The sequence below is a fragment of the Chelmon rostratus genome, chromosome 3 (genome assembly GCF_017976325.1).
Source record: "Chelmon rostratus isolate fCheRos1 chromosome 3, fCheRos1.pri, whole genome shotgun sequence".
Taxonomy (NCBI): domain Eukaryota; kingdom Metazoa; phylum Chordata; class Actinopteri; order Chaetodontiformes; family Chaetodontidae; genus Chelmon; species Chelmon rostratus.
Genome location: NC_055660.1, coordinates 20492106 through 20518139, shown reverse-complemented (window position 1 = coordinate 20518139; position 26034 = coordinate 20492106). Strand labels below are relative to the sequence as shown.

At 43.4% G+C, this 26034-nt stretch overlaps 1 protein-coding gene across 1 annotated transcript in view; it reads left to right on the top strand.

Annotated features, from left to right (window-relative positions):
• LOC121604843 (paralemmin-1-like) overlaps positions 1–25167 on the top strand; it is a 29529-nt gene extending 4362 nt beyond the window's left edge. Inside the window, exons 2-8 of the mRNA XM_041934469.1 lie at positions 15026–15078; positions 16079–16159; positions 19466–19593; positions 20240–20312; positions 21461–21491; positions 22214–22267; positions 23359–25167. Coding sequence (XP_041790403.1) covers positions 15034–15078; positions 16079–16159; positions 19466–19593; positions 20240–20312; positions 21461–21491; positions 22214–22267; positions 23359–24353 — 1407 coding nt within the window. The 5' untranslated portion in view covers positions 15026–15033 and the 3' untranslated portion in view covers positions 24354–25167. The remainder of the gene's footprint in view (positions 1–15025; positions 15079–16078; positions 16160–19465; positions 19594–20239; positions 20313–21460; positions 21492–22213; positions 22268–23358) is intronic.
• The last annotated feature ends 867 nt before the right edge of the window (positions 25168–26034 follow it).

Here is a 26034-nt window from a genome sequence, read left to right as displayed (position 1 = left end):
TTAGGAAACAAGCTCATAGTCTGGGTTTCTGAAGGACGTCCACATGCGACGATGGTCTGGTGTTCCCATTTATGTGCAAATGAACCAAAGAAGACAACGTAAATCAAGACGTCGCACAAAAACAAATACGCACTGCCGTGGTTACGAGGCTACGATGTCCGGTTATCCCACTGCTGCACACTTCAGGAAACAATTACCTCAATGATGTGTGGGTATGTATTTTAAACGCTGGCAAAGCACGGGCACTCGCATTAGAGATGGGATATGCTTTAGGCTACATGCACCAAATTGATTGAACACAACAAAGCATTAATGAATGGCAGAACTAGGCCCACATTTTTTGGTGTGTGCATATCCTTGTGGAGGGAGAGTGGAAGAGATGGAGGTGTTGTGCCAATTTAGCGACGCCAGCAAGCTGTCTAATGCTACACCTCCCTCCAAAACTGCAGCTAATGTGTGATGTTGTTGTCAGGTCAATTAAATGGAGGGAAAAAAAAAAAAAACGTCTCTTCGCTGCCAATTCACAACTAATTTGGAAGAAGCTCACCTGTAGCTGAATTGCTCAAAATGCCAAGGACAGATCTGCATCCCACACTGAAGCGAACTGACTTACCAAGCCTGTTCTGTTTATGTGGGTCTGGTAGCTGTGGTCTTGTTCTCAGTCCTGGCGCCTATGCTACATATACAGAATAAATCCTATATCCTATATAGTATAAATCCTTTTCATTATCAGAGGAGGCTTGGAATTCCTTAACACCTTCTTTTGCTGTATCATATAACAACTTCTTTAATCAGTATTATATCTAAATCCTGCGTGCATGCTCTAGTTGCATACCTGCTGGTGATGCCTGCATCAGCAAATCAGTCTCGCAGCCAGCTTTATTCTGTGATTAGTGAAATGCCGGCATGATGCGCCAGCCAGTGGCGGACAACACATATTGTTTGCCTGCCCAGAACAAAAGAGTGTACCCTGAGTTTCTGAGATGAGTTTATGGTGGGTGGACTAAAACACATTATGTTGTCGTGGAGAAAGAAAGCATTCCTGTGTACCAGCCTGTTGACCCTGGTTAAGCCGTGGTGGTGGTGTAACATGCTGTTGGCCGAGCTGTTATTGAAACCCCACAGTGTTGGGTCCTGGGAACCAGCCACGACTTTTAACCCTGGTCTTTGTTACCACACATGGGTGAAAAATGCATATTAGTTTAAAATATTTAAAAAAGTTGGGAGTTGTAGACCTGTTGTCAGCAAACGGCTCATTTGCTCGTGATTGTCTTCTGTTTCTGAGTCCCACATGCTTTGGAATCAGGGTTGTAATTTCACATGTTCAGTTCATTTTGACATCAGCATGGAAGATCAGATTGTTGTCCATCTGACGAAGTGACTAGTTACTGTTTAAGTGCGCCCAATGTTCTTTGTACGTATTGCAAGAGGGAGAGTGTATTATGAACACATTTTGCTGTCTACTTTGTACTTAATTGGTGAAGGCCGTTGCTGTCAGACATTATTTTAACTAGCTTCTTAAGAACCTTATGAGTGGGCGACAGAGGAGTGGATGAGGCCAGATGTATGTGAGCGAGACATAAAGACAGCAGAGAGAACAACAAGAGGGGAAACCTGAGAATGATGAGGGAAATCGAATAGCATACCAAGTATCTGAATAAAACCTCTGTGAATATAGAAAGATCATCTTGTCTGTTCAAATGGAGTCTACTCCCTCAGAAATTACCAAAAAGATGGCAGTTATTGAGATTCGAGTACTTGCAAGATGTTAATCAGAGGGGGCAGCTTTTTTTTTTCCACAGCTCTGAGCTTGGTCGGCTCAACACTTAAATAAAATATAGAACAAGTAGGTTTTCCATTCTCATTTATATGTAACAAAGTCGATGCTAAGGAAGAGATGTCTCTGCCCCGCTGACACTGAGCTAATGGCAGAGGTGAAGTCAAACCGTTGCACTGATACTGCTGTGATTGATCATGTCTCTGAATCAATTTGTCTCAGTGCCGCAATAAACATTTCATACATGTGTGTTTCATAAGTCATTTTGATGTGAATTCAGCCTTCATCACCTTCACAACTATAATCTCAGAGATGATGAGCAGCTGCCTTCTAAAAGACGACTGCATCGTCTCTTGTTTAACGATGGGCTGGAACTCGGTTTGTTTGTCAGTGATAATGTGGAAGGAGGGAAGTTAAACATTACGTTGCCTTGCTAGACCTTTACAAAGTGACCGGACAACCTTGCAGTATAGATTTACACAAACTCTGTGGCTTGACATTGCAGGGTCTTATCAGCTGGTAGTGAATGAGTTGTTAAATCTCAAAGTGATTTAACAACTTGTTAGGCCAAATCTGTTGGGAGATGATTTTAATGTACCCTCACATGTTCTGTGTTGTCCTGGTGTGCTTTAATTCTGATTTTGGCTGCAGTGTGTAATGTCAGATGATGTGTGTAATCGGGACTGAGCTACGAGGCCCCGCAGCACACAGGCCTACAGGCTTTTGACTCCATGACAATAGCGAAAATGAACCGAGACCGGATTACGCCAGTCCCGCATTCCTCTCCAAACCTGTTTGACACACATACACGCACACACACACACACTAATCCTGTGCACACAGACAGAGAAGTCACTGAAGCAAGCCGATACATGTCTCACACACGCTCGCTCAAAGTGCAAAGAGAACACTAACCAACAAGAATAGCGTCCGCGTGTGTGCTGGTGAAGAATTGGAAAACTCATCCCGAAGTAGTTCTTTCAAATCATTGAAAAGTATCACAATGGAAGAGTTTCCCTGTGGTTTATCAGTGCTGCTCCAGCACTAAAGTGTGTCCTAGCTTGTAAATGGAAAAAGTCCTGAGGCAGTCTGCACGAACAGTATCGCTGCACAAGGCTCTTTTTTGATTAATTGATTTTTAAGGCAGATCCAGTTCACACCCTTTGTTTATCGCCATCCGTTGCGCACAGCACCTGTCAAAACCTGCTTTCCATTAACACAGTGGAACCTCTTAATGCACAGCATGGCGAGTGAATAAACCACAGAGCAGCCTGAACGAATGACCTGCAGCCAGTGGTTTCAATGAAGATCCACACTGACAGCGTGCGTCAGTGAGCGGAGGGGGCAGAGCCACTTTGAGTTAAAAAAAGGTCACTTTGCCTTTATTTCACTGGCATTTTGCAGGTGCACTAAGCCTCGAAAGTGCTACAAAGCCGCACTTGAACTTCTACGTTTTTTCCCATGAAAGGGACGAACCGCGTCTGTTCGTCCCACAACAGCTCCAACTCCTGCCTCCATTGAGATATGTAACAATTATGCTTAATCGCTGAGTTATGCTGCATGTGAAACGTCCAGATTTTCACCAGCGCACATGGTGACATCTCCAGGCTGTATGTCTTGTCCAGCAAAGATATCCACTTTACTCAATCTGCAGCGCCGAAAAAACAGACAAAACAACACGTATCTCCACACTGGAGACGCTGGAACAGAAAACGTTTGACATTTTTGCTTGTAAAATTGCTGATAATCTATTATAAATAATGAATTGAATTGAATAATTGATTATTCAACTTGTCTTTTCAGCGCCACAGTACACCACAGCCAAGTATTTATGCTGTTTATTCTGTGTATGCAGAGCTATCAAGCTTCACTAAAGGCAACTGATTTTACACAGTTCTTAAAGTAAACCTTTTTAAAGCTAAGGATGTAGAACAGTATTCACTATGTCAGATAGAGACAGCTGTCGGATTTTGATAGTGAATGACTTTATTGTGAAATCACTTCCTATCTTCCAGAGAAATGTGTGCTGGTGCACCTCTTGTGAAACCTCTGTGCATGTGCCAGCATGTGAGATACTGACAAAATGGAGCCTGGCACATATTTTAAGGTGTCGCAGCATGAACTCGATGTGTGTCTTTCAGCTGGGTTTTGGTGGCGTTACAAAGTTTGTGTTGTGTCACAGCCTCAAGACCTGTCAGAACAAGTGTCTCAATCTCTGATCCCCCTGTTTGCTTCACGCTCTCTCAGTTATTTCAAACCTCTGGTTCCTGGTGGGATTTTCCATCGATATGATGTCACTGTGTCTTGTCTGTCCCTCGTTTATTTCTCTCATTTCTCAATGACTTATCAGCTGTAAGGCAGATGAAGCATCATGTTCATGTCCTTGCATGGGGTTTTGATTTAGCAGAGACTCCTTTCTTCCTTCTGTTTATCTTTTTTTTGCTTTCTCTCCAGTTTCTCTCCAGATGTGATGCCAGAGACTTGAGTTATTTCAAACATTCTGAGAGTCCCTAAAATCACAGGTATTTGTACACTGCTTGAGACTTTATATATACAGCTTGACACTGTTAATTAAACTTAAATATATTATCAAAAGGCTGTAATGACATTCAGTTAGTGGGAAAAGGCAACGTTTCCCTCAGCCACACTGTCTGTGTTTCCCATGAAGCCTCAGCTAGTCTATAATCTTCACTCCTCTGCCGAGCGCAACACACACGCACACAAACTCATTCTACATTCCACCTCAGTGTTAAAAACCCGTTGTTCCCCCCTTATCGTGAACGCTAATACGTGCCTCAGCTGTCTGAGCAGAATGTTTGGGGAGATAAAGCTGTCGATAGAAGAGTTCATGAATGCCAAAACACTGAAACGACCGTGATTAAGTCAGTCTGTCTTTCAGTGTAAGGGTGACAGTTGATTACCCACCGTCTGCAGTTTTTGAAGTCAGGCAAGGTCAAGAGTGAGTGCAATACACGTAGAGCCGGGCAGTAAACCAACAGTTTACTGAGACTGTCATGTTGGTATGTTCAGTACAAACCTTTCCAGGCACTTTGAAGGACTTCCCCAGAAGTCTGGCTGATGTGACTCAAATCACCGTCATGATATTAAAAATGATGCTTTATGAGTTTTATCCACTCAAGTTCCAAACAAGCCTTGAATCCATGTGGAAAAAACTCCACCACTAATGACGAACACAAATTTGTCGAATAATAATGTGTCATATCAAATCATATAATCACAATATGGTTTCTCTCAGCCCTTCTTCCCCCTGTGAAAATGTTAGCACAGCCACAGTAAAGCAAATTATCTTTGGTATGTTAAAATACTCATTGTGGCGATGGCTGCGTTGCAAAAATCCATCTTGTGGCAGAACGTGACACCGGTGATGAATTCAGTGTACCGCCCACCCCTGCCGTACCCTTAACCTCATAACGCTTATTAAAAAACACTTTCTGCTCTAAATGACTTTGTGTGTTTCTGCTCTGGTTTGAAAGTTCATTTCAGCCAAACTGCCACCTCGCTCTAACCTGACCTAATCCAACCGTGACCTAATAGGCAAGACTCCGAGGCTCGTTGTTTATGTTTGTTACGCTGGTGTAATTTAACTGACTGACACCTCCAAAAACTGGAGCCATTCTTGGAAATGCGTGCAGTTGGACCAATACAACAATGTGACTTCATCACAGTGGGATTAAATCGATAATCCTGCGTGTTAATCAGACTCGCTGAGCCAAGATGACTCATGTACGCTGCACAGCGCATTATTCTTCAGCTTCACCATGCATATGTACGTTCCGGATGACCGTGTTAATCTCTGTAGCCCGTCTGCTGATTTGATGAGTGGGTGACAGGGTTTTACAAGGGCTTCACCATGCTGTCACTTTTGATCTGCCGCTAGGCTTAATGGCTGTGGAACTGCTGTTTCTCACCCAAAATCCTTCCAGACTTAATGTCTTAAATGTGTGCGGCAGATGGTGATTGGCTAGTGATCGGAAGCTTGCCCGTATTGGGAACCATTCAAAGGGAAATATCACACAGTATGCAGCCATATACAATGTTTAGCTTCACGTCAATCATCTATGTGTTTGGCTGATGAGATAATGGCTGTAGAAACTGTGTTCTGACAGCATAGAATATGTCAGTAGGCGCAGTGAGTCTGTCTTTGTCTTGGGATACCCTCATAGTGGTGGTGGTGATGCATTTGTCCATTTGGTTTGGTTGTTTTTGTCAATGGTCCAGTCCAGTGCTCTGACCAAATAGCTGAGCTCGAAAGGGTTGGTCTCTGTCAATTAATAAGTTAATTGGTGGAATTTGTTTATATTATGAAAGCATGGCAAGGCATTAGTGATGTCATCCAAATCCGTATCTATGCATAAATCATCCACCCAAACTGATTATTTTCTCAGATTTATGGGCTTTTTCGCTCTACCAGAACCTGTAGGCTATATTACCTTTTAAATGATGTCAAGGAACATGAGCCTTCCAGGTGATTTCTTCACTTTTGTGGATGTTTGAGTGACTTCTTTAAGGATTTCCTCTAATGATCACAGAGGCTGCTCTCACTTAGAAATGTTTCCATGTGTGCAGCACTGCAGCTAATATCGGGGAACATTTAAGCGGCAAAACTAAAACTGTGGTTGGAGCTGTTGCAGCTCATCATTACAGTATCAGGACAGCCGCTTTACTCCCAGCCTTCGTAGGAAGCGATCTAATTTATCAATGTGTTGACTATGAGAGTTGTTTGGTAACCCAGGCTCGTAAGCACATGAGTACTGAGATCGATATGAGCGCCATTATTCTTCAATGATAATACTCATTACTGCTTAGTGACACCAGAGATGATAAATAAGCATATAATGAATACTGTAATAAGGCCACATTCAGACATTAGCCCTGCACGAAAAAAACGCAGCCTCATTAATTTGAATGAGGCCAGTGCGGTGGCCCAGCAGGGGTGCCAACACAGAGGCAAAAAAATGGATAAAAGTTGAATCAGGCTCAACTTTTGCAAGGTTACAACACTGACATCCCGCGAGATGTTGTAACTTGTAAAATCGTGTCTTGAAGTAATAAACTGCTGGCCAGTGTTTTGGGATGTGCCTTCAAACTCAGTGATAAGTTACTCAAACAGGACTGTCCGGATCATATTTCATGTCTCGCTGGCACCTGAAACAACACGCCCCCCAGCAAAGCAGCCCTTTGCATCGTTTTCACGCAGGGCTGTTTACAGTCTGAATGCCCGCTCTGAAGTGCAGCATGACTTCCTGTCAGTCACTGCAATAAAGATTTTGTGCATGTGGAGACATGTAGTCATTGAATGAGTTACCTGTCAGCCGTATAGCATCATTTATACACCTCTTGCTTCATTTGCCAAACTGCAGGTATGAAAGCAACACAGGAGCCCCTGCAACATTGACAGTTAAACTCAGCAATCATGTCACATTACTTGCTGTGTGTGTGTGTGTATTTAAGTATTCCTTAACCACACTAAGATACTGTGGGCAGAGTCGGGCTAGGGCTAAAACCAGCCTACCTCCTGCTGAACAGAGACTCTATTTGTGTGTGTGTGTGTGTGTGTGTGTGTGTGGTACCTGACAGCACACCATTGATCCCCCTCAATCCTTTTTATGGCTGTATAACTGAGCGAGAAAATGAGAGCAAAGGATTTTGCTCCTTTGAGGTGCTATTGTTTCATCATAGTCTCCTCTCTCAACACGATTTAGTCAAATTGTCAGTGCATTAAAATTGCTGTAGTCTAACGGCGGAACGCCGGGACCTGTTGGAAGATTTCTTTTGATATTCCCTCGCAGTGATTCCTTTGATGCTCTCAAGCGCTTATGTTCCATTGTGAACATTTGTGCAAGCTAACTGTACGTATCTGCAAAGTTAATGCCCTGATAAATATGGGATTGGTAGGTTGATGGCATCTTTGATTCTTTGAAGTGCATGCATTATTTGAGCCTCTGTGTTACTTCAGAGGATTGGATGAAATACGACTGTCATGAAGTGCACTAGTGATAAATGACAGGGTGCAAATCTGTGTTGTATGTTATTGACTTTGATAATCCCCAACACGCTCCAAAGTCTACTACGCTGTTAGCTCTGTGACATAGTAGGCACACACATATCACACATTAACCTTCCATCCTTCACTGATGCACACACACACACACACATGCGCACGGCAAGAGAGAGCAGTGGAATGCAGTGTTTTCATTCCCCCGACCTGGACTGTCAATCAGAGGAACTTGGCTGTGTGCTGTTGCAGCGGCACCATCCAAGCTACACAAATTCCACCCATACCACCCACCCGCACGCATAAATACACACACGCAGACAAACACACACAGCGCAGATCCGCGGATATACACACACAAACACACAACCCTCCACTGCGTGTCAGATTTATTTCTATGTAGATAAGCAGCATATCCATCTCCAATAATGCATTTTCTGCTGCAGAGTCTGTGAAGGAACTGAGAATCAATAGCTGATGAAAAAGCGCTTTACAGCAGTTCTCGCCCTCCATCCCTCAAGCTAGAGAGTGACATCCTCTTCGATTGCCCCGCAGCCCACTGAACTTCTATCTAGGAATTTGTTTTACAGTTAGCTGGCTGTCTGTTTAAGTCAGGCTCTTCCTGAGCAACGGCCAATGACGACAGCAGAGGATGCGCAAGTTCAGAGATCAGGGTCGGTGTGATGGCATGTTCTGTCTCCAGTCGTCTGGAGGACAGCGCTGTTTGTACTCTTCCTGTTCCCAAACACATGGGTGGAAGGATATTTTCAACTTAGCGGCCTTGGAATACTCCGTCAGGCCCAGAAACGTGAAACCGCCTGAACTGAAACTTCAGTCTCAGTCTGAGTAGCGACCTTCTTTGCTCCTGTCTGGTCCAGCTCAACTGTTTTCACTTCTGCAGTTTACATGCGACACTCTGTGCTCTATTCCCACAGAGTAAAACGAGAACGCAGCCATGTTGAATAGCAGCAGGATAATAGGACACGCAGAAGCAGCACTTTAAATGAGCCTCTAGCAGATGAGCTGCACTTCAAAGCAGAGCTGATTCCAGCGTAGCACCGCTAATATAGGTATTAGAAATTATTAAAACTATTAATGTGAGCGCTCCAGTGTGCTGGCAGGAATTGAGAGCACACAATCTGATACTCCAGCCCTACCTCTGCTTCCCGCCCTCTCCCTCTCTCCTCTGTCGTTACTGTAATCATCCCCCACCTCTGTCCCCTGCCTCTCCAAGAAGTGGAGCAGAAACTTCAAAGTGCAGAGAAGCAGGGTGGCCAGCGGTCTAATAGCAGCGTAATTGCATCATCGCACAAAAACAAAATGTCACTGGGTGGCCTTTTAATGACTCCCCCCACCCCTCCCCCACCCCCTATAGACCTGCAGCTATTTTAGCAACTATGTGTACGTTGTGTGTTCAGTGGCTTGTATTTACAGAATGAGCCAATTCAGAGGACCGTTGCTGTTTGATCTTTCTACGTGCCTTCCTGATGTTAAGTGCATCTTCATGAGAGCTGCCAGGATTTGCAGATTAATCGATTGGTTGATTGACAGGAAATTATTCAGCAGCTCTTTGTAGAATTGATCATTTTTCAAGCAAAAAATGCCAAACATCGGCTTGTTCCGGCTTCTCAGATGTGTGGGTTTTATGAGGTGTAAATGTGCAATAACTTGACAACTCCCTCACTGCCTTTGACCATCTTTCAATTGTATTTATACAGTCGTATGATGACTGTCCTGATGAAGTCAGATCAAGTCTCGCGATGCCTGGGCTGAAAGGTGCCCTGTGACACAGACTTACTAGAGTCTCATGACCGACAGTTCGCAGCTTTCATGCTCCGCTGCAGCCCGTGTCCATCCCCGTGAAGTCAAAGTCAACGACCCTGTGCTCTTAGCTCTCTGATAACGTGCGCCCACATCCATGCTGGAGTGGAGTATTGATTTTGAATTGGGATTACAGTTCCTGAAGCCTTATCTACATTTCATCTGCTGTAGCTACTGTATGCCCCCGCTGCTGTTGTATTCTCCGTGCCAGTTAATGCAGATCAACAGGAGGCGTTGGTGGTATGTAAGTGCCGCCCATCAAATCACACTGATTATAGCGGTCACCTCTCCCACTCTGCACTCCGATCTGGATAAAGCTGAGAAACAAAAACACTGTAGCCTCTTGACTTGTAGGAGTAGACTTGCAGCAGCTTAACTTCCCCCTTTTGTGAGTGTGTGTGTGTGTGTGTGTGTGTGTGTGTGTGTGTGTGTGTGTGTGTTCGCGCGCCAGAGAAGTCTACCAGCAGTGAACTTTGATAGTAAATGATTCTTATAGTTTTTCATTCCAGACACCCCACTGTTCTTCCATCTGTTCCCACAGAGCTAATGTCACTACACCAGCACTCGGCATACAGACTTCATGGCACCCCACTAGGCAAATATACATTGTAATATAAACATGCACAAATGCACTGAAGGCAAATATACATTCTTTTGCTCCAGGGCTGGAGGAATGTTTGCAAAGGAACCATGATGGCAGTTTGCAGTAAGAGATTGAATGACTGAGAGGCAGCTGGAGTTCCTGGACCCTCCACTATTAAGCTCTTTTTTTATTAACCAATTTAGAGCTGAGACAGTTATTTGATATGTTGCTTAGTCAGTAGACTGAAAATATATTGGCAGCTGTTTTGATAATTGATTAATTGTTTCTCTTAAAGGGGAAAAGCTCCTCTCCCTATTCTGTGAATGATGAGTTTATTTCGACCAAACCAGAATTGGTGGTGATTGTTGGAGCACTGAAAAGACAAACCAAGAAGGTGACTTTTTGTTTTTATAAATGGCATCTGGTGGCTTTGATATAATGGCTGTTCCTGGTTAAACAAAAAGTTTCGTGTTCTTTAACAAAAGGGTTTATCTCTGAAGGATTACATTGCATCCCGTTTTGTAGCTGCCAACTACAGCCCTCTTGTTCAATATTGAAAAGCTTCAAAAATCGTTGTCTCCATTAGTCTTTTACACAAAAACATGGGAAAACAGGGTCACAGTCAGATAATATTCTTCCCGTTCGTCAAGGACACGTCTTCCTGGACATGTGAACAGGCACCAATTTGAGATTCTGCACTCGTCACTTTCATTGATTGAAAATTACATGTAGGTCAAGCTGAAAGGCGTGCATAATTCTCAACACGGTAGAGGACATTATTTTCTTTGTTTCATAATGTGTAGGAATGTAGATCTTTTAAAAGACATGTTTAAAGACAAATAGAAAAATAGTAAAAAAAATAGGTTCAAACCATACAAATGACTGTGGGTATTTTTTCTTTTTTTTTTTGAAGGAATAATCAAACATTATTTTTGGCCAGTTTTGACAGCCCTCATGTGCAATTAGAGAGAAGTGAGCTTACCAGACCTCTGTAGCCCACTCCTCTCTGCTCAAGGCTACATTTGCCACAACTAGCATAATACACCCGAATCTGAGTGAACTGTCGGTGGTTAGAGTTGCTTTGCCGCTAATGTAGGCGGCATATTTTGGCGAGGTCGAGGTATGCATGGAATGAAAAAGACGCTATCTCCACTGCATTGATTTTGATCCCTGTCCGACAGTGTTTCATGAAATGCAAAATCTGTGAGCTGCTCTTTTAAATGTGCTTTTCTTTGTCCTATGTGATCATAAACTAAATCTCACTGGATTTTGGACTGTTGACTGTGCAAAACAACTATGCTAGTCACGTTGGGTTCTAAGAATGTGCATCTTGCCCAAACATTATTCTATTAATTGGCAGATAAGTTGATGATAGCAGCTCCAAATCAATTCACTGTTTCGTTTATAACTAACCAGAAAATACTGATTCTAATCACAATCATTGCTTGTGTTTTGGACCAAAACAGAAAGAACCCGGTTCATTTAGTCACATAAAACAGAATAAAGCTGCAAATGGTTACAGAAGAAGACGCTAAAAAACAGGCATATTTGCTTGTCTTAAAAATTAGTCAGATTAATGACAGCTGAATTCCATTTAGCTGCTTCAGTTTCAGGGTCCTGGAGCTGTGCTTGCAGGCTCACTGTCATACTGTCATGACATACTGGGTAGTGTAAATGTTATTAGTAACACCTGAGCTTTTCCTACTGTGACATGACAGAATGTCTGCAGTGTAAAGAGTCTGTTGCCTAATCAATAACCTAACTACTCATTGCAGCACTAATATTCATTGTACTCTCTTTCCTCAAGACAACAGTTCCTCCTGCCTCACCCTTCTCTCTTGTCTTTGGCCATAGCGCCTTCAGTCCACTGTGACTCAGTGGGAGTGGGGTTTGGGGAGGGAGAGAGACTCAGAGTGTGGGAGGTCATACCACCGAGGTCAGACCGCCTACTACTGGCTCAGCTGGCTTAAGTGTTTGTGTAGGACACAAATTATTGCCTTTGAAACCAAAAAACTGTCAGTTTTAATGGAACAGAGGCTTCAGTTGCTTTAGCCATCTGGGCTGGCTGTAACAGGTGAGCCGGCGTCTGTAATTAAATACTGCAGCAGCCGAGCTGTGCTCCTGGCCTTGTGCCATATCGGTGTTTTACTCCTTCTGTGTGGTTCTGAGGTGTATTGGACAGAGTGTGTGTTAACAGAAGTAACGCTGCATTGGAAGAATGCAGTTATTTAATTTTTTTTTTAAGTCCCACAGCACAGTTGTGGGTTGTTGTGCTCTCTGAGTACCACGAGAGGATTGTGGGAGTTGTGTGAAAATTCACAGTTTAGGTGCAAAGATTCATGGTTAAAGTAAAGATTTCAACACTTCTGATCAGTTTTATAATGTGGACACTGACCAATAAAGACCAGACGTGATTCCTGAATGATTTTAAGTATCTATAAAATTGTCATCCTGCTTTCCATAGTGAAACATACATAACATCTATTGCATGTCTGTCCCTGTGAAGGAAAAAAACAAAAAAAAAAACTGCTCTCTGATTTTGGCTTTTTCTCTTGAAATGCTGCATAATATCAGTCCTTGGTTTAGCTGGGAGCAGACTGTCCTGAGTTTGCTTCATAATGATCAGGGTGTTGTGGGAAGCAGAGTAGATTCAATCTACATGTTCTCTGCTCTTCTCATTCTTGAACAGTCTCTTGTTTTCTACCGGGACTGTACAGGCTATATGGGCCATATTGTCGACATCAGAGCACCCGAATCCCAAACCAGCTGCCACCTCTCTCCCCTCTCCTCTCCTCTTCTGTCTCTCTTGCCTCCAACCATCCTGACTTTCTCTGTCTCTTAACTTTTTGACTTTGTCAGCCCTCCCTTCTCTCCCCTCCTGTATCATGTCTAATTATCGAAGTCAGTGTGTGTCTATGGGGAGCTCCTCAATACCTCCTCATCAAAGCCCCTGTTTGTGTTTGCTTGTTTATCTCTGGCTGCTATTCTAGGCGCTCTCCTGGAGCCCTGATGAGACACAAGCCTCCACTCCCTACGGAGGCTTATACTGTAAGCTGTCACTGCACCTCCAGTCATTCAAAACACTGCCAAAATGAGATCCACCTCATCTTGTCTCTGAGTCTCTCTCTATATATTGTGTGTATATATATTCTTATATGTCTTTCTGCTGATACTTCCTCTCTGTCGCCGCCACTGTTCTTGAGAGAACTCCAGTGTAGTGAAAAGCACGCTCGAGGGTGTTTCCCCCTTCAAAACGTTTCCCCTTCCCTCTTCCCCTTTCATCCCTCTGTTTCCCCCTCCATGCACGGTGCACCTACATTTTCCTGTTGTTTCATGTGGGCACTTTTCCGCTGTGACCCCGCCCCTCACCTTGAGAGAGCTGAAGGAAGCCTTTAGGTGTTGGCGAGGAGAAGTTTCTCACTGTGTTAACTAACACGCCTTAAGGCCCTGAAAGATCTACTATATCGGAGGAGCAGCAACAGCATCGGCTGCGCTGAGCTGCCGTCTGGCTGTAAATGCGAAGCCTCATTTGTAGAGTATGTGAGTGCTGGGTGGGGAGGGGGTTTGGGGAGAAATGAGTAATGTAGCCGAGGGTTGATGAGTTGAGTTGAGTTTGGCGGCTTTTTTTCAAACTGAAAGCGTCGACTTACAGCTGTATTTTGATGTGAAAGGTGAGGTCACCATTTGAGTGTAATCTTCTGATTGGGGTATGCGTCTGGGAAGCGCTTTGCGCGTGGGCTAGCGAGCACATGTTTTGCGCTTCAAAGCCTGGTGATGGCGATTAGCAAATACGGCTTTGACAGTGTGGCATTTGTTACAGAAATAGGACACTGTGTTGCTCAGATCTCCCCCCAGTGTGAGATCTCAGCTGCTGTGATGGCGAAATGCACTTTTTGGTGTAGGACAGAATTCTTTACACACCACACGGGATTGACAGAGACTGGAAGGAGTATTGCTGTCGTTGTGAATAAACCTCCAATTCCAGCTTCAACAACAGTGTTTTCATAATAATTATTCTTATCACATAAAGTCTTTTCTTTCTGAAAGCCACCCAATTACACGTGGGACAAAAATAAGTGTTGTTTCTCTCCCGAGAAGTTGACTTTTTTTTTCTTAAGAAGGAAGGTTTTCTTCTAAAAGCAGAGTTATGGTTTATGACGGCAGGAACTCACTAATGACTGAGTTGCTGTGAGCTGGTTGCTGCGTATGACTCTAGTCTATGCTCTCTCATGTCACTCTGAGTTTTGGGGGAGCTCAAATATTGTCCCATTTAGTGTCATCTGCAGGGGAAAACAAATGCTGTGCTCACTTTCTTCAAGATGCCTGAGGCTGTGTTATGATAGACGCAGAAGGCTTAATGGGGGTGTGGGGCAGACGTTTCTTGCAAGGGTGGGAACGGCGAGGAGGATTGTGGGTCACGCTAGCTCTGCAAACATAAGTGTCTACTACCAGGATACTTAGTCCAATTACATGCTTCAGAAATGGCAAAGGCTGAAGTCCGGTGTCTGATCTCGTGTTGCTACTCATACCCGTCCATCCTCATATGTAGCAGGGGTGGGACTCTCGGAGTTTGGGGATTCTTCAGGCTACAGGCAGCTTTTACATGTGAAGAGCGGAAAAGCCCATACAGCAAGAAAAAATGGACATTTGAACAGAAGAAAATGTGACATAGGGTTTTGTGTGTGCAATGTGGAGGACACATCTGAAATAATGGCCTTGGTTCGTTCTCTGAAACCAGTGAACACAGTAATTTGGGGTAATAAATGGATACAGTTGGCTTGTTTAACCTCTGATCTCTAACCTTCAGCCCTGTCTTGTTGTGTCACAGGTGCCAGGATGGATGAGGCGGACAAATACAAACAACGACTGGAGGCCATCGCTGTGAGTCCGCGCCATCACACTCACACTCACACACATGCGTTTATCTGTGTGAAGATGAATCCAGCAGCTGATGTGTATCTTGAAGCAGAGTGGAACTGTATGCACATGACTGTGGAAAAAGAGATGTTCAGGTTAATGACTGTCTGAAGTTGCCCTCTCAGACCGTGACAAGTGCTAGCCTGATATCATTATGGATGATGTTCCTGTTCAGTCTCCACAGTCATATTTAGATCATCAAATTCTGCGATTTCCTGCAGTTTCTTTAAATGAAATGCATCATTTAATGAAAATCCGAAACACTTGATACTGTAAAAGTCAGATTGTAGATGGTACCGAGCTAGCAGAGCCTTTTTGTTGCTATGGTTTCACACATGTAACCAGTTTTGCAGCTTCTCTTGGACAGTTTCTCAACAAAAAAGTGAAATAACATGACATACATTGCAGTCTTATAGGCAGGTTTACAAGTGAAGTGGCGCGGCAGCAGTGGCAGCCCGTCTACTTCCGCCTTTATTTCCAAATTCATCTGCACAGAGAAAGAGAGGATAAAGAGACTGCGCTCTGTGAGCTGTCCGTAACTCCTAAATTATTTATTGAATGTGCAATGTGGTGAGCCATGGTGTCCCTGGTCCCGTGAAAACAACACCGGGTTGCCATGGGGACAGCTGCTCTGAGCATTATGGGATATAGAGTATACCTGATGTCTATGGTGACAGTGTCCTCATGACAGATGGTTGACCAGGTGTTTTGCTCTTTCTCACTGATGTTTTATTCACTGCCATCTCTTGCTTTTCTTTGTTTCTGTTCAATAATTTACAGCTTGTTTATATGTCTGGCTGCCGATCTGAGTTCCTCAGTCCGTCACTCTCTTTGTTTGAATAATGATAATTTATTTGTACTCCGCTTGCTCTCACTCCCTCTCAACCAAACCATCAATATGTCTACATTCACGCTCTTTCCTCGCAATGTCTCTCCCTCCCTCCTCCTCGTCTTCCTCTGTCAGGAGAAGCGTCGGCTGCAGGAGGAGCAGGACAGAGCCAGGAGAGAGATGGAGGATGAGAGGCTCAGACTACAGCAGCTCAAGGTCTGACACACATGCACAGGATGATCTAACCCGTCGCATCCATTCTCACACGCATTCACACGTACATGCAGCCTTAATTTCACTCAGCTAAGAATCCTCTATGGACCCATTCTGGCTTGTTAGCAAGCAGATAGCATCCAAATGTGTTTCCTTGTCTCACACATGCACACACGGATGAACTGTGCAACCTTCCACACTTCCTGGTTCTTCCAGTTTCTCACAAGGTTGGAGGCAAGCCTTCCTTTGCTGAAATCAGTTTTTATGTGAGTGTTTACACACCCTGCAAGTCACAGAGCTGCTCCATTGTTTTCACATCATTTCCACACTGCCGTTCCCACTTCCTACTCCACTGTGTTACACTGCCCCGGGGCACATTCCTCAAATTGTGTGAAATCGGTGCACCATGTGTTTGCGTGCACGCAGGTATGCATGTGTGTACCAGTGTGGTCATGCAAAAGACTGTTTTGCATATGCCTACCATGTCTGCGGGTGCATGCATGTTGCGTGCAATGCGCCAAACATGAATAAATTGCACCTGAGATCAAAAGCCAAGCTGTAAGAGGCTTCAAAGATTATTTTCGAGTCATCATTTCTATACATGCTGTCGTACAGAAGGTGATATCATCATAGCTTTTAGCATATTCATTAGCTTTGTCTCTGGACACTTACCCCTGGGTAGATGTGAGGATGTGATAAAGAGGGAGAAGCGGCTTATACACAACTCACGACCCGCAGGAAAGTTTAGAGAGGGCTGCGTCCAGCAAGCCGAGGGCACGGGGAGGGGAACAGAGCAGGGCTTGTTCTGCGCTGCAGGAGGAAACACAAAGATGGTTTTGTGACGCTTATAGTTATGTAGGTAGCCATTGGCTAACGGTTGCCAGATTTTGAAAACATGGGGCTATAGGCTGGAGGGGAGTATGGGTTTTCAGCCTGCAGACATCACCTGGCTTCAGAGAGAAAGAGAAAGCATAGCTACAGTGAGGGCTTTTCACTGGATTTTAGTGCATATAGCCATTTAGTAATGATGAAAATGATAATCCTGGCTATTTTACTGGTTTAGATATACTAAAAGTTCCCTGCAGACAGACTCTGTTTATCGCCACTTGTCAAGGTCAGCTTAAGACCTGCGTTCTGGCAACGTGTACTGTCTGGCTCAAGGGCACTTTTAGCTGCACAGATGCTTTCTGAAATAAGCACTTCAACCAAGGTCAACTGGTTGCAACATGGCTGCCATCCTGACTAAGCCACCCTGCAGCCACTCTTATTAGTCCTTACATAAAGGGGAACATGGCTGGTTTATTGTTTGTTTGAGTGAAAAATGTTTTCCCTTCTTGACAGTTTCCTGCTTACGGCGATCTCAATGACGCGTTTAACATCTACATAATGCAACAGAGAGTCATTTTTTTAAAGCGGAATTTATTTGTCTGTGAACAAGTTCTGCAAATAGCAGCGGGAACAGATTTGGGGAGTAAATAATGGCAGACTTGGTTTGATAAGCCTGACAAATGGCACCGTAATCACTATCATCATAGCATCATTTTCATGTCACCAGGGTTCACTTTCTGATTGTGCAGTGGTGCGTATCACCACATTTGTTTGATAGTTTGTTTGTTTGTTTTGTTGATGCTGCAGATCTGTAATAACTTAACAACTTTTTCCTCGTTAGTACATGATTACTTAACACTGATTTCCAGGGTTTAGTCCAGCTCATGGAAACTCAAAGTTTGCCACAGTCAGCAGAAAATGTACTTTATAATGTTCTTTAATAAGAGCTGTAAAGCTTTGCTTCATGTTACTTTACTGTAGATACCGGTCTCATCTGTGTATCGCAGAACTCATCGGACTAAATGTAAATAACACATAACTTCCATTTTTGAAAAGGCTATTTTTTTCACCTTTGTCAGTTAAAACTTCATCTTGCAGGTAATGCTCATCAGTTCAGGTGAAACTGACTCGTTATATTTTACAACGACATGGAATCTGTAGTAGAATCTGTTTATGCAGTTTGAAACTGAGCTTTTAGAGAAGAAAGTCAGAAAATGTGTACACCTGAGCTTATAAAGAGTTTGTGCTAGATGTCCAGTGGGGGTCTGCACAGAAAGGTAAAGCACAACAAAACAGTGGAAGTGGACTTTTAGACTTAAAGGAATGCTGTGTTTCTGTGTGTGTGTTTGACACTTGTAACGGTCTGTTTAGAAGATGACGTTCAGCTCAGGAAACTACTGAGAATTGCGCTGTTGTTTGTGTAAAACTTGAAAGTACATGGTTTGTGTTCTGTTTGGAGGGAATAGCAAGTAGCCTCGGGCTGCTTTTGTTCACTGGGTCAATTCTTTGTACAGGAGTGGAATAACATGAGAATAAAAAGTGCACACACGTGCTATAAATTCATGCTACTCTTCTCTCTGTTGGATAGCTGAGCCTGAAGACAGGTGACATGGACTATCAGGTGTTTGTGTCTCTCTGTCTCTCACCTTTTTTTCTCACCTTTCTCACCAAGTGAGAATTTCACTGAACCTTCCTCATCTCAGTTTCTGACTCAGGCCACATCGCTGCTACATAATCTTTCTTCTCCACATCTCACTGTGTCTGAAATCACTGCCTCAATCACTTCCTTATTATTTCCCACATAATAATCAGTCTGTACTTTACTCAAGTGAGTAGTAAATTTCTTACGTTTTTGAATTGTCATCACTGTGCATTGTAGCTGATAAGCGTAGTGTCGCAGGACTGTAATTTGTGCATTTATGCAACACATTATGTTTCTAGATTGTTAGTAGAAATATGCCATGTCCAAATTCCATACTGCACATGTCAAAATAAAAATTCCTTGGTTGTTGAGTGTGCTGTTAATTAATATATTTGATTTTTACACAAAGGAAGTGAAGGACCTGCTCAAAGCTGGAAAAAAGTCTAATTCATTTGGCTTAACATGACTTGAAATGTAAGATAAGATAAGATATAAGATAAGACTTTATTAATGCCCAGCTGTGTTAAAAACAAAAATCAATATTGATACAAAATCATAAATCAAATACTACTTAGGGTGTCAACATATTTATAGTGTATAGTAGTAGTAAATTTTCTGGGGTCAGTGGATAAACATTTTATGATAACAGTGATGCAAAAAAACATATAAAAATTCAATATTACCCATAAGCCCTTCTGCTCATTGATTTTCCGTGCAGCTCACATTGGATAATGTAACCAGAGATGTTAGAGGGATAGCTAATGTGATCTAAACGGCACCACAATGTCACCACAGCACAACCTGTCTCACTCTCCTCTCTCCTCTTTCCTTTTCCTCAGAGGAAGTCTCTGAGGGACCAGTGGTTGATGGAGGGACCGCCCTTGTCCCCAACCTCCCCGGACACGCAGAGCCCTCGCTCCCCTCTGTGGGGCTCCCAGGCCCAGGAGATCGAAAAGCGCATTGACAAGTACAGCCACAGTGTGTCTGTGTCTGTGTGTGTGTGTGTGTGTGTGTGCACATGCAAGTTAGCAGAGACAGTGAGACAGCTAGCAGAGCTGGCAGAATGAGTGAACTGTCACTGTTTTTGTTGTATTTGTGTAGATGAGACTTCATGTATAATTGATAGTTGCATCATTCCCTTTTCTACTTCTGTTTTCTTGTAATTTGCTGCTGTCGTACATTATGTACGCTTTGGCAAAGTTGAGCACTGAGCTCTCTGGCAGAGTGAAAGGGTGATCCGGCCTGCGCACTTGCCAGACAGGAGTAGACTTTTCTTTATTACAGCAGACAATGTTGTCAAGTCCCTCAGGACGTCACTCCAAGATCCCGGTCTTATAATTGCAAAGGTCCACAGCTCGGTCTCACTTTTCAAGCCGACTCCTCACACACACATTCTGTACGAATTTAAACAAAAAAATGTGACTACAGTGGCGTTGCTTAGATCGGGATCATAAAATAGGTCAAACTAAATATTTAAGAATCAGATTTGCACATTTAAATGCATCATAATCTAAGAGTGCGTTGTTGGTATAGATTTTCTGTGTTTGTTTATGTGTGTGTGTGTGTGTGTGTGTGTGTGTGTGTGTGTGTGTGTGTGTGTGTGTGTGTGTCAGGTTGCAGTCACAGAGTCAGCGGCTGGCAGAGGAGGAAGAGAAGCTGAAGGAACAGATGGAGGGTGGCCAAGCGGTGAGCATGCACACACACACACACACACACACACACACACACACACACAGTGTCGCTCACCCACTCACTCTGCGGACACAAAGGGGCTTGGAATATGTGTCGAACAAGCTTGCTCCATCATCTTCCATTAGGCAGAAAATTTCCCACAACTCCTGTCTCTGGCTTTTTGCCATGAATAATGCATTCTCTCTTTTAATGTACCTTTGATGTAGCACCTCTTGTTCAAAAGCAGGAACTTTATGAATGTAAGCCGCTCTGTTACATAAACAATTCAACACTGGATCCACTCCGGTATTATTGTTTCACCTCAAGCCAAGCACAAGTCTGTGTACCCCACCTCGCTGAAGCTCTTTATGGTAGAACAAAAGAGTTGTCCTTCCTCTTCTCCCGCCTGCTCCAGGGTCTTTTTAGTATGGCTTTCCATAGTTATCATAGATCCATCTTAACTTTAGCTTTAGGAGTTCAGCTAAATGTATGTATTTCAGTATATGACCTTGTCCTCTCTGTAAAAATATGGCACTTTAAACAGCACCTTCCAGCAACGCTTTCACTGAGTGGGCAGACTGAGAGTGAGCGACAGCTAATATCGGGCACCTCAAACAGACACAGGAAGAAGATTTTCCAGGATGTTGTTTGCCTTATGCTTTCTGATGAGACTGGGGGTGTGATGATATGTTCAAGTGCTTGAAAGCCGCCTTTTAATTGCAAGGTACACACATATGCGTTGATTACTGTTTATCTATGCAGATCTGAGAGGGGTCAACTTTTCAAAGGTCATTCAGGGCTTTTCAGCTCAATCACTCCCCCTTGTGACCAGGCAGAATGTCATGGACCTTTTAACAGCTAAAATCATCACCATCCCCCGTCTGAGAGACCGTAGTGGACACATTTAGGAGTTCGGTACATGCTGTGCTTGGTTGTGCTTTTCAGAGCGCGGGACAGAAATGGGAAAATGTTTTACAGAATTGTTCTGGATTGTGTCTGTTTCCTTCCTTCATCTTCTGTGATGGTCCAGCATTTGCATTTCATTCGTTATCTTTTTATATTCCCTTCAAAATACACCAGAGATTCATGCAGCACAACACAAGCTCTTTCACCGGCTGTGTCGCAGTGAATTGAATTCCTCCCCTGTCTCTCTTACCCAACAGGAAGCAGTGAAAGCAGGAGGGGCCAGAGAAGGTAAGTGGGATCACATCAACCTTTTTTCCACAGAGAAATGTTAAATTAATTACACTGGACATTTGAGAAAGTTGCATTTCCATTTGCTTTTCACCAGAGAAAGTGACAAATTGATACTTATTTCACACTGTAGAGGAGTTGACGTGAGCATTTTGAAGCCATTTTACAAGCTCTTAACATCCGCAGAATGAAGCAGAGTGCACGGTGAAGCGTTGCTGTCATCCGTCTGCCAGCGGCTTTCAAACCTGTTTGAACACTCTGTTCTGTTAAAAAGATGTCAGCACTGTAGTACTCTATCACGTTACAACCACTGTGTGCAGACACACTGCTTTTCTGACTGCCACGACGTGTTAGCCAAAGCTGCCCCTCTAATGCTACGCTTACTTAATTACATCTGTTCATATTGATTAGAATTCATTTGTTGAATATTTGGACTCTTTCCTGTTTTTCTCTCTTTCACTAACATAACAACAATCCAAAGATGCACTGGTGTGTTGATTAAGCCACACTGTTATTCAGTCTTTTGTGTGGAGCTCATAATACAGTTACAGGTGCGTCTTAGTCTGAATATTTAAATTTAAAGGTACAGTACAATCAGTTTTGTCACATTTCTGAGGAACCAGTGCTCCATCTTACTAATTCATGATTCTGCACTGCATGTCTGAAAACACTGCTACGGTACCTGCTAACTTTGCAATAAATACAAATCATTTCTTCCTTAGATGCAGTCCATGATGCTGTTGTGCAGAACGGGGAAAACAGCGCAACAGGACTGGGTGGGTGTGGAGTTGACTCGCACACAGACATACACGTCAAATCCTGCACATATTAAATTAAGTCTGTGGCCTCATTGACATCAGCATCTTGTTTCCTCTCCATTCTTCCTCTTGTTAAATCTTATCCAGTCACAATCTTACCCCACCACGTTAAAGACCAGGAAGACCCCTATAGAAATACTTCTCTGCATGCATTGTCTATGCTGATCTTAAGACAATTTGCATTATAAAGGAAGGAGTCAAGTATATGGTCACATATACATAACAGAAAGTTCATACATGCTGTGATGAATATTTACGCATGTTGAATAAGGTTTTGCATACATATTTATGCTAACAGGCCCTCAAGTGCATAAGTTGCATTTTTAGAGGGCAGCAGGTACGTGGACGTGCCAGTGGGGAAGCTGCTCACGCTGCTGAAGTGAAGAGCAGAATTCTTCAAAAAAAAAAGAAGATTTATCCATCAATTCATATTTAAATCACCCAGCATCTATAACCTCAGACTGCACAGTCTAAATTTGCATCTAATGAACACTTTGTGCATTGCATATTCCTCTCACAACAAAGCCTTAAAATAATTATATTTTACATCTCTTCTTTTTTTTATGCCTCTTGTGTTTTGCTACTTTTCTTTGTTCGTGATGGTGCAATATAAATCTGCTTACAATAGCTCTTACATTCTGCTCTGTAACAAAAAGAAGCCTCCATTCATTAGTATACAGCTCCTGGCCTCTAGCTAAAAGTTGGCCTTTATCAGCTTCTGCATTTTTTATCAGAGCAGAGGTGAATGACTTTTCTGCCTAATGCATGAAGATTCATAGATGGGTGAACCTTTTTTTGTTAACTGCATTACAATATATAAATCAGCTGCATTTAGCACGGATATTGGTGGCAAAGCAACCTCTAATTGCAATCAAGTGACAGTGCATCTCCTTTAACTGTAATGAACTTTAATAATCAGTGTTAATGACACTGTGGCATATTGATTGCAGATTCACTCAGCATCATTTCAGTGAATGAACAGCACTAACTATTCTAATTAAATCTCCTCCTTTACCGACAGTGATATTTATTTGATGTTTTTTCTGCAGAAACAACTGACGATGAAGTGAAGACAAACCAAAGGCCACTAGTGGATGGAACTGCTGCTGTCCTATCAAATGGTGGAGCAGGTGTAGAGGCAGAACCCAGTGCTGATGCCTCAGAGCTGAGTAATCAGTCCACCACCAACGGACCAGTTGTAGCCTCTGAGGATGTTACTACTATGAATTTGGGGCCGGGGTCGAGTCTGGGTGTTTCTGAGGCAGAGCCTTGTCAGCTTCCAAATGTTGATATGAATGAGGAAGAGGAAGGGACTTTGGTGATGAGAGCAGAATGTGTGATCATCACGGATGAAGGGGATGATGTGCCTGAGGATCTTACGCCCCAGGAAGATCAACGGGAGAGCATGCAGGCAGAGGAAACTCCACTGCCGAATCCAGAAGCAAGCCAAGAGCGAGGGGAGGCTGTGGAGGAGGTTGTAAAAACAGGAGCAGCTCCAGAAACATTCACACAACCAGAAAAGAGTGAGGCAACTGAACCCGATGCAGAGGCACAGCCAGCAGCTGCAGATGGAGAAATGCAAGGTGACGTAAATACAGATGAAAACGAAGATGGAGGGACAAAAGCTGAACGACAGGAGAAGCAATCAGAAGAGCCTACCTCCATGCAGGTGCAGTCCCCATCTGACCCTCTAGAGGGCACTACAGTGGCCTCAGTGCCAGTCTACTCTCAGTCCATTCTCAACCCCAAGCTAGAGGCTGAGGGTGCCGCTGCATCGTCATCACAGGCTGAAGATGCTGCCACTTTGCCTGGCCAGTTCCAGGAGGTGCCCCTGGCCGATCCCCAGGAGAAGCAGAGGACAGAGGCAGGGCCGGCCGAGCAGGAACCCCTTCTGTCGCAGGCCAGAGACCTCAACACCCCTACAGAGCCCGCAGCAGCTAACAGCCCCGCCAGCACAGAGACACGCAGTCCGACCAGACCTGGCCAGGGAGAGGAGACAACGGTGGTCCAACACAAAATGTGCCTGTGCTGCTCTGTCATGTAAATGCCCTGTCTCTACATTCATTTTCTCTCTCCCTCTTCATTCTGCCATGTCCCTCAGCCTGTCTCAGCGCACTTCCCTTTCCTCCACTGCCCCCTGCCCTCTTTCCTTGTATTCATCTTGAAACTTCCCCATCCCACTCTTGAGTTTTGATTCTCCAGGAGGAAGTGAACTCTCTCCAGTGTGAAGACAGGGGAGATATGGACTGGACTCATTGTATAAGTGCCTTGAGGAGTTCTCTACGCAGGACTATACTTTTCATTTCCACACAATGTGGACCAATGCAGTTAAGCATAAAAACAGACTCAAGAGTGATGATGTGTTTAAACTACACATGTGTAATTCATTGGGTAATTTCCATCATCTAAATATGAGATTTAACTGGGAAAGTCCAAAGATCTGGAGATGTGGAGAGAGAATATTATCCTAATTTAATAACTCTAAAGCTGAATTATTTTATTGATTTTAGTCTTATTAGAGATATTTTTAACCTAAGTATAGGACCTGAGCATTTCTATTCACTCTGTAATACACATACACTGACAATACACAGACTAATACTATGAAATGGTCTAATTTATAAACAACAGCATGCACCACGTATTTTCTGGGCAAAAGAACAATTATTTTGAAATACCTAAAAGTATGAATTTTGTATTTTTACCAGATGAGCTTTAGAGAGGCTCCTGAGCTCCTGACATAGCTCTATGCATTGATGTATATATAGCATTGTATACAATTGGAATTGGGAGTGTTTGAGATGTCAGCTTTGAGATGATTGACAAATGATTTAATGATTAAACCGACATTTGTGATACACTGCCTGATGTACTTGATGTTCATCCAGCATTTCTATTCCTCAAACAGTGGATTTCATCCCAAAACCACAACATTGCATAATGCAAAAAAAAAACAAAAAACACATGGATAATGCTTAACCATTTGCTTTTTGTATCTTATTCTCATTCCCAAAACCAGGAGCAGGTGGTGTTGGACAGCTGTCTGTCAAAATATCTCCTGCCACACTTAAGAAAATGGCAGTGGGAGTATGCAGTTCCTCTCAGACAACTGATCTGTCTCTGTATGTAGCTGTAGTTGTGGTAAATATTCCCCAGAGAGAGAGAGAGAGAAGGGAACTAACAGGATCTATCTTGGGGTGATTCTGCAAAAAGAGCCGGATCACAAGGACTGAGCTCATGGGATGATGTACCTGGTGTCCCCTGCACCGGCTCTCCAAAATTCCCCTCAAGGGCCAGACCAAACTCTGTCCCTGGGGAAAGGTACGCAGCAGCGAGCTCTGTAACTGTGAAAATGAGTCCTGCTGAGCTCAGAGCCCTCAGGGGGTCCTGTCCAACAAAAGTGGAAATTCAAAGCATCATCGTGTGGAGCCAGCGCCGCTTTAAACCAGATGAATACTCATCAACTTGCTCTTATGAAAAGAAAAAGACCAGTGAGCGTTACAGTGCTATTGCAGCGTGCTGTGCAGAGCCACCTCACACTTTATGTGTCTTCAGTTAACAATCCACATCATCTATCCCTTTAATACGTTAAATCTGAAATATGTAACCAGGGTTTGCAGATCATTTGAGTTCAGCGTCTTTTAATGTTTTCTCATAAGCAGGCTTTGAAAGGCACCTATGCCTTTCTTCAGTGAAGTGAAAAGTGTCTGCAAGGCAAAAACTTC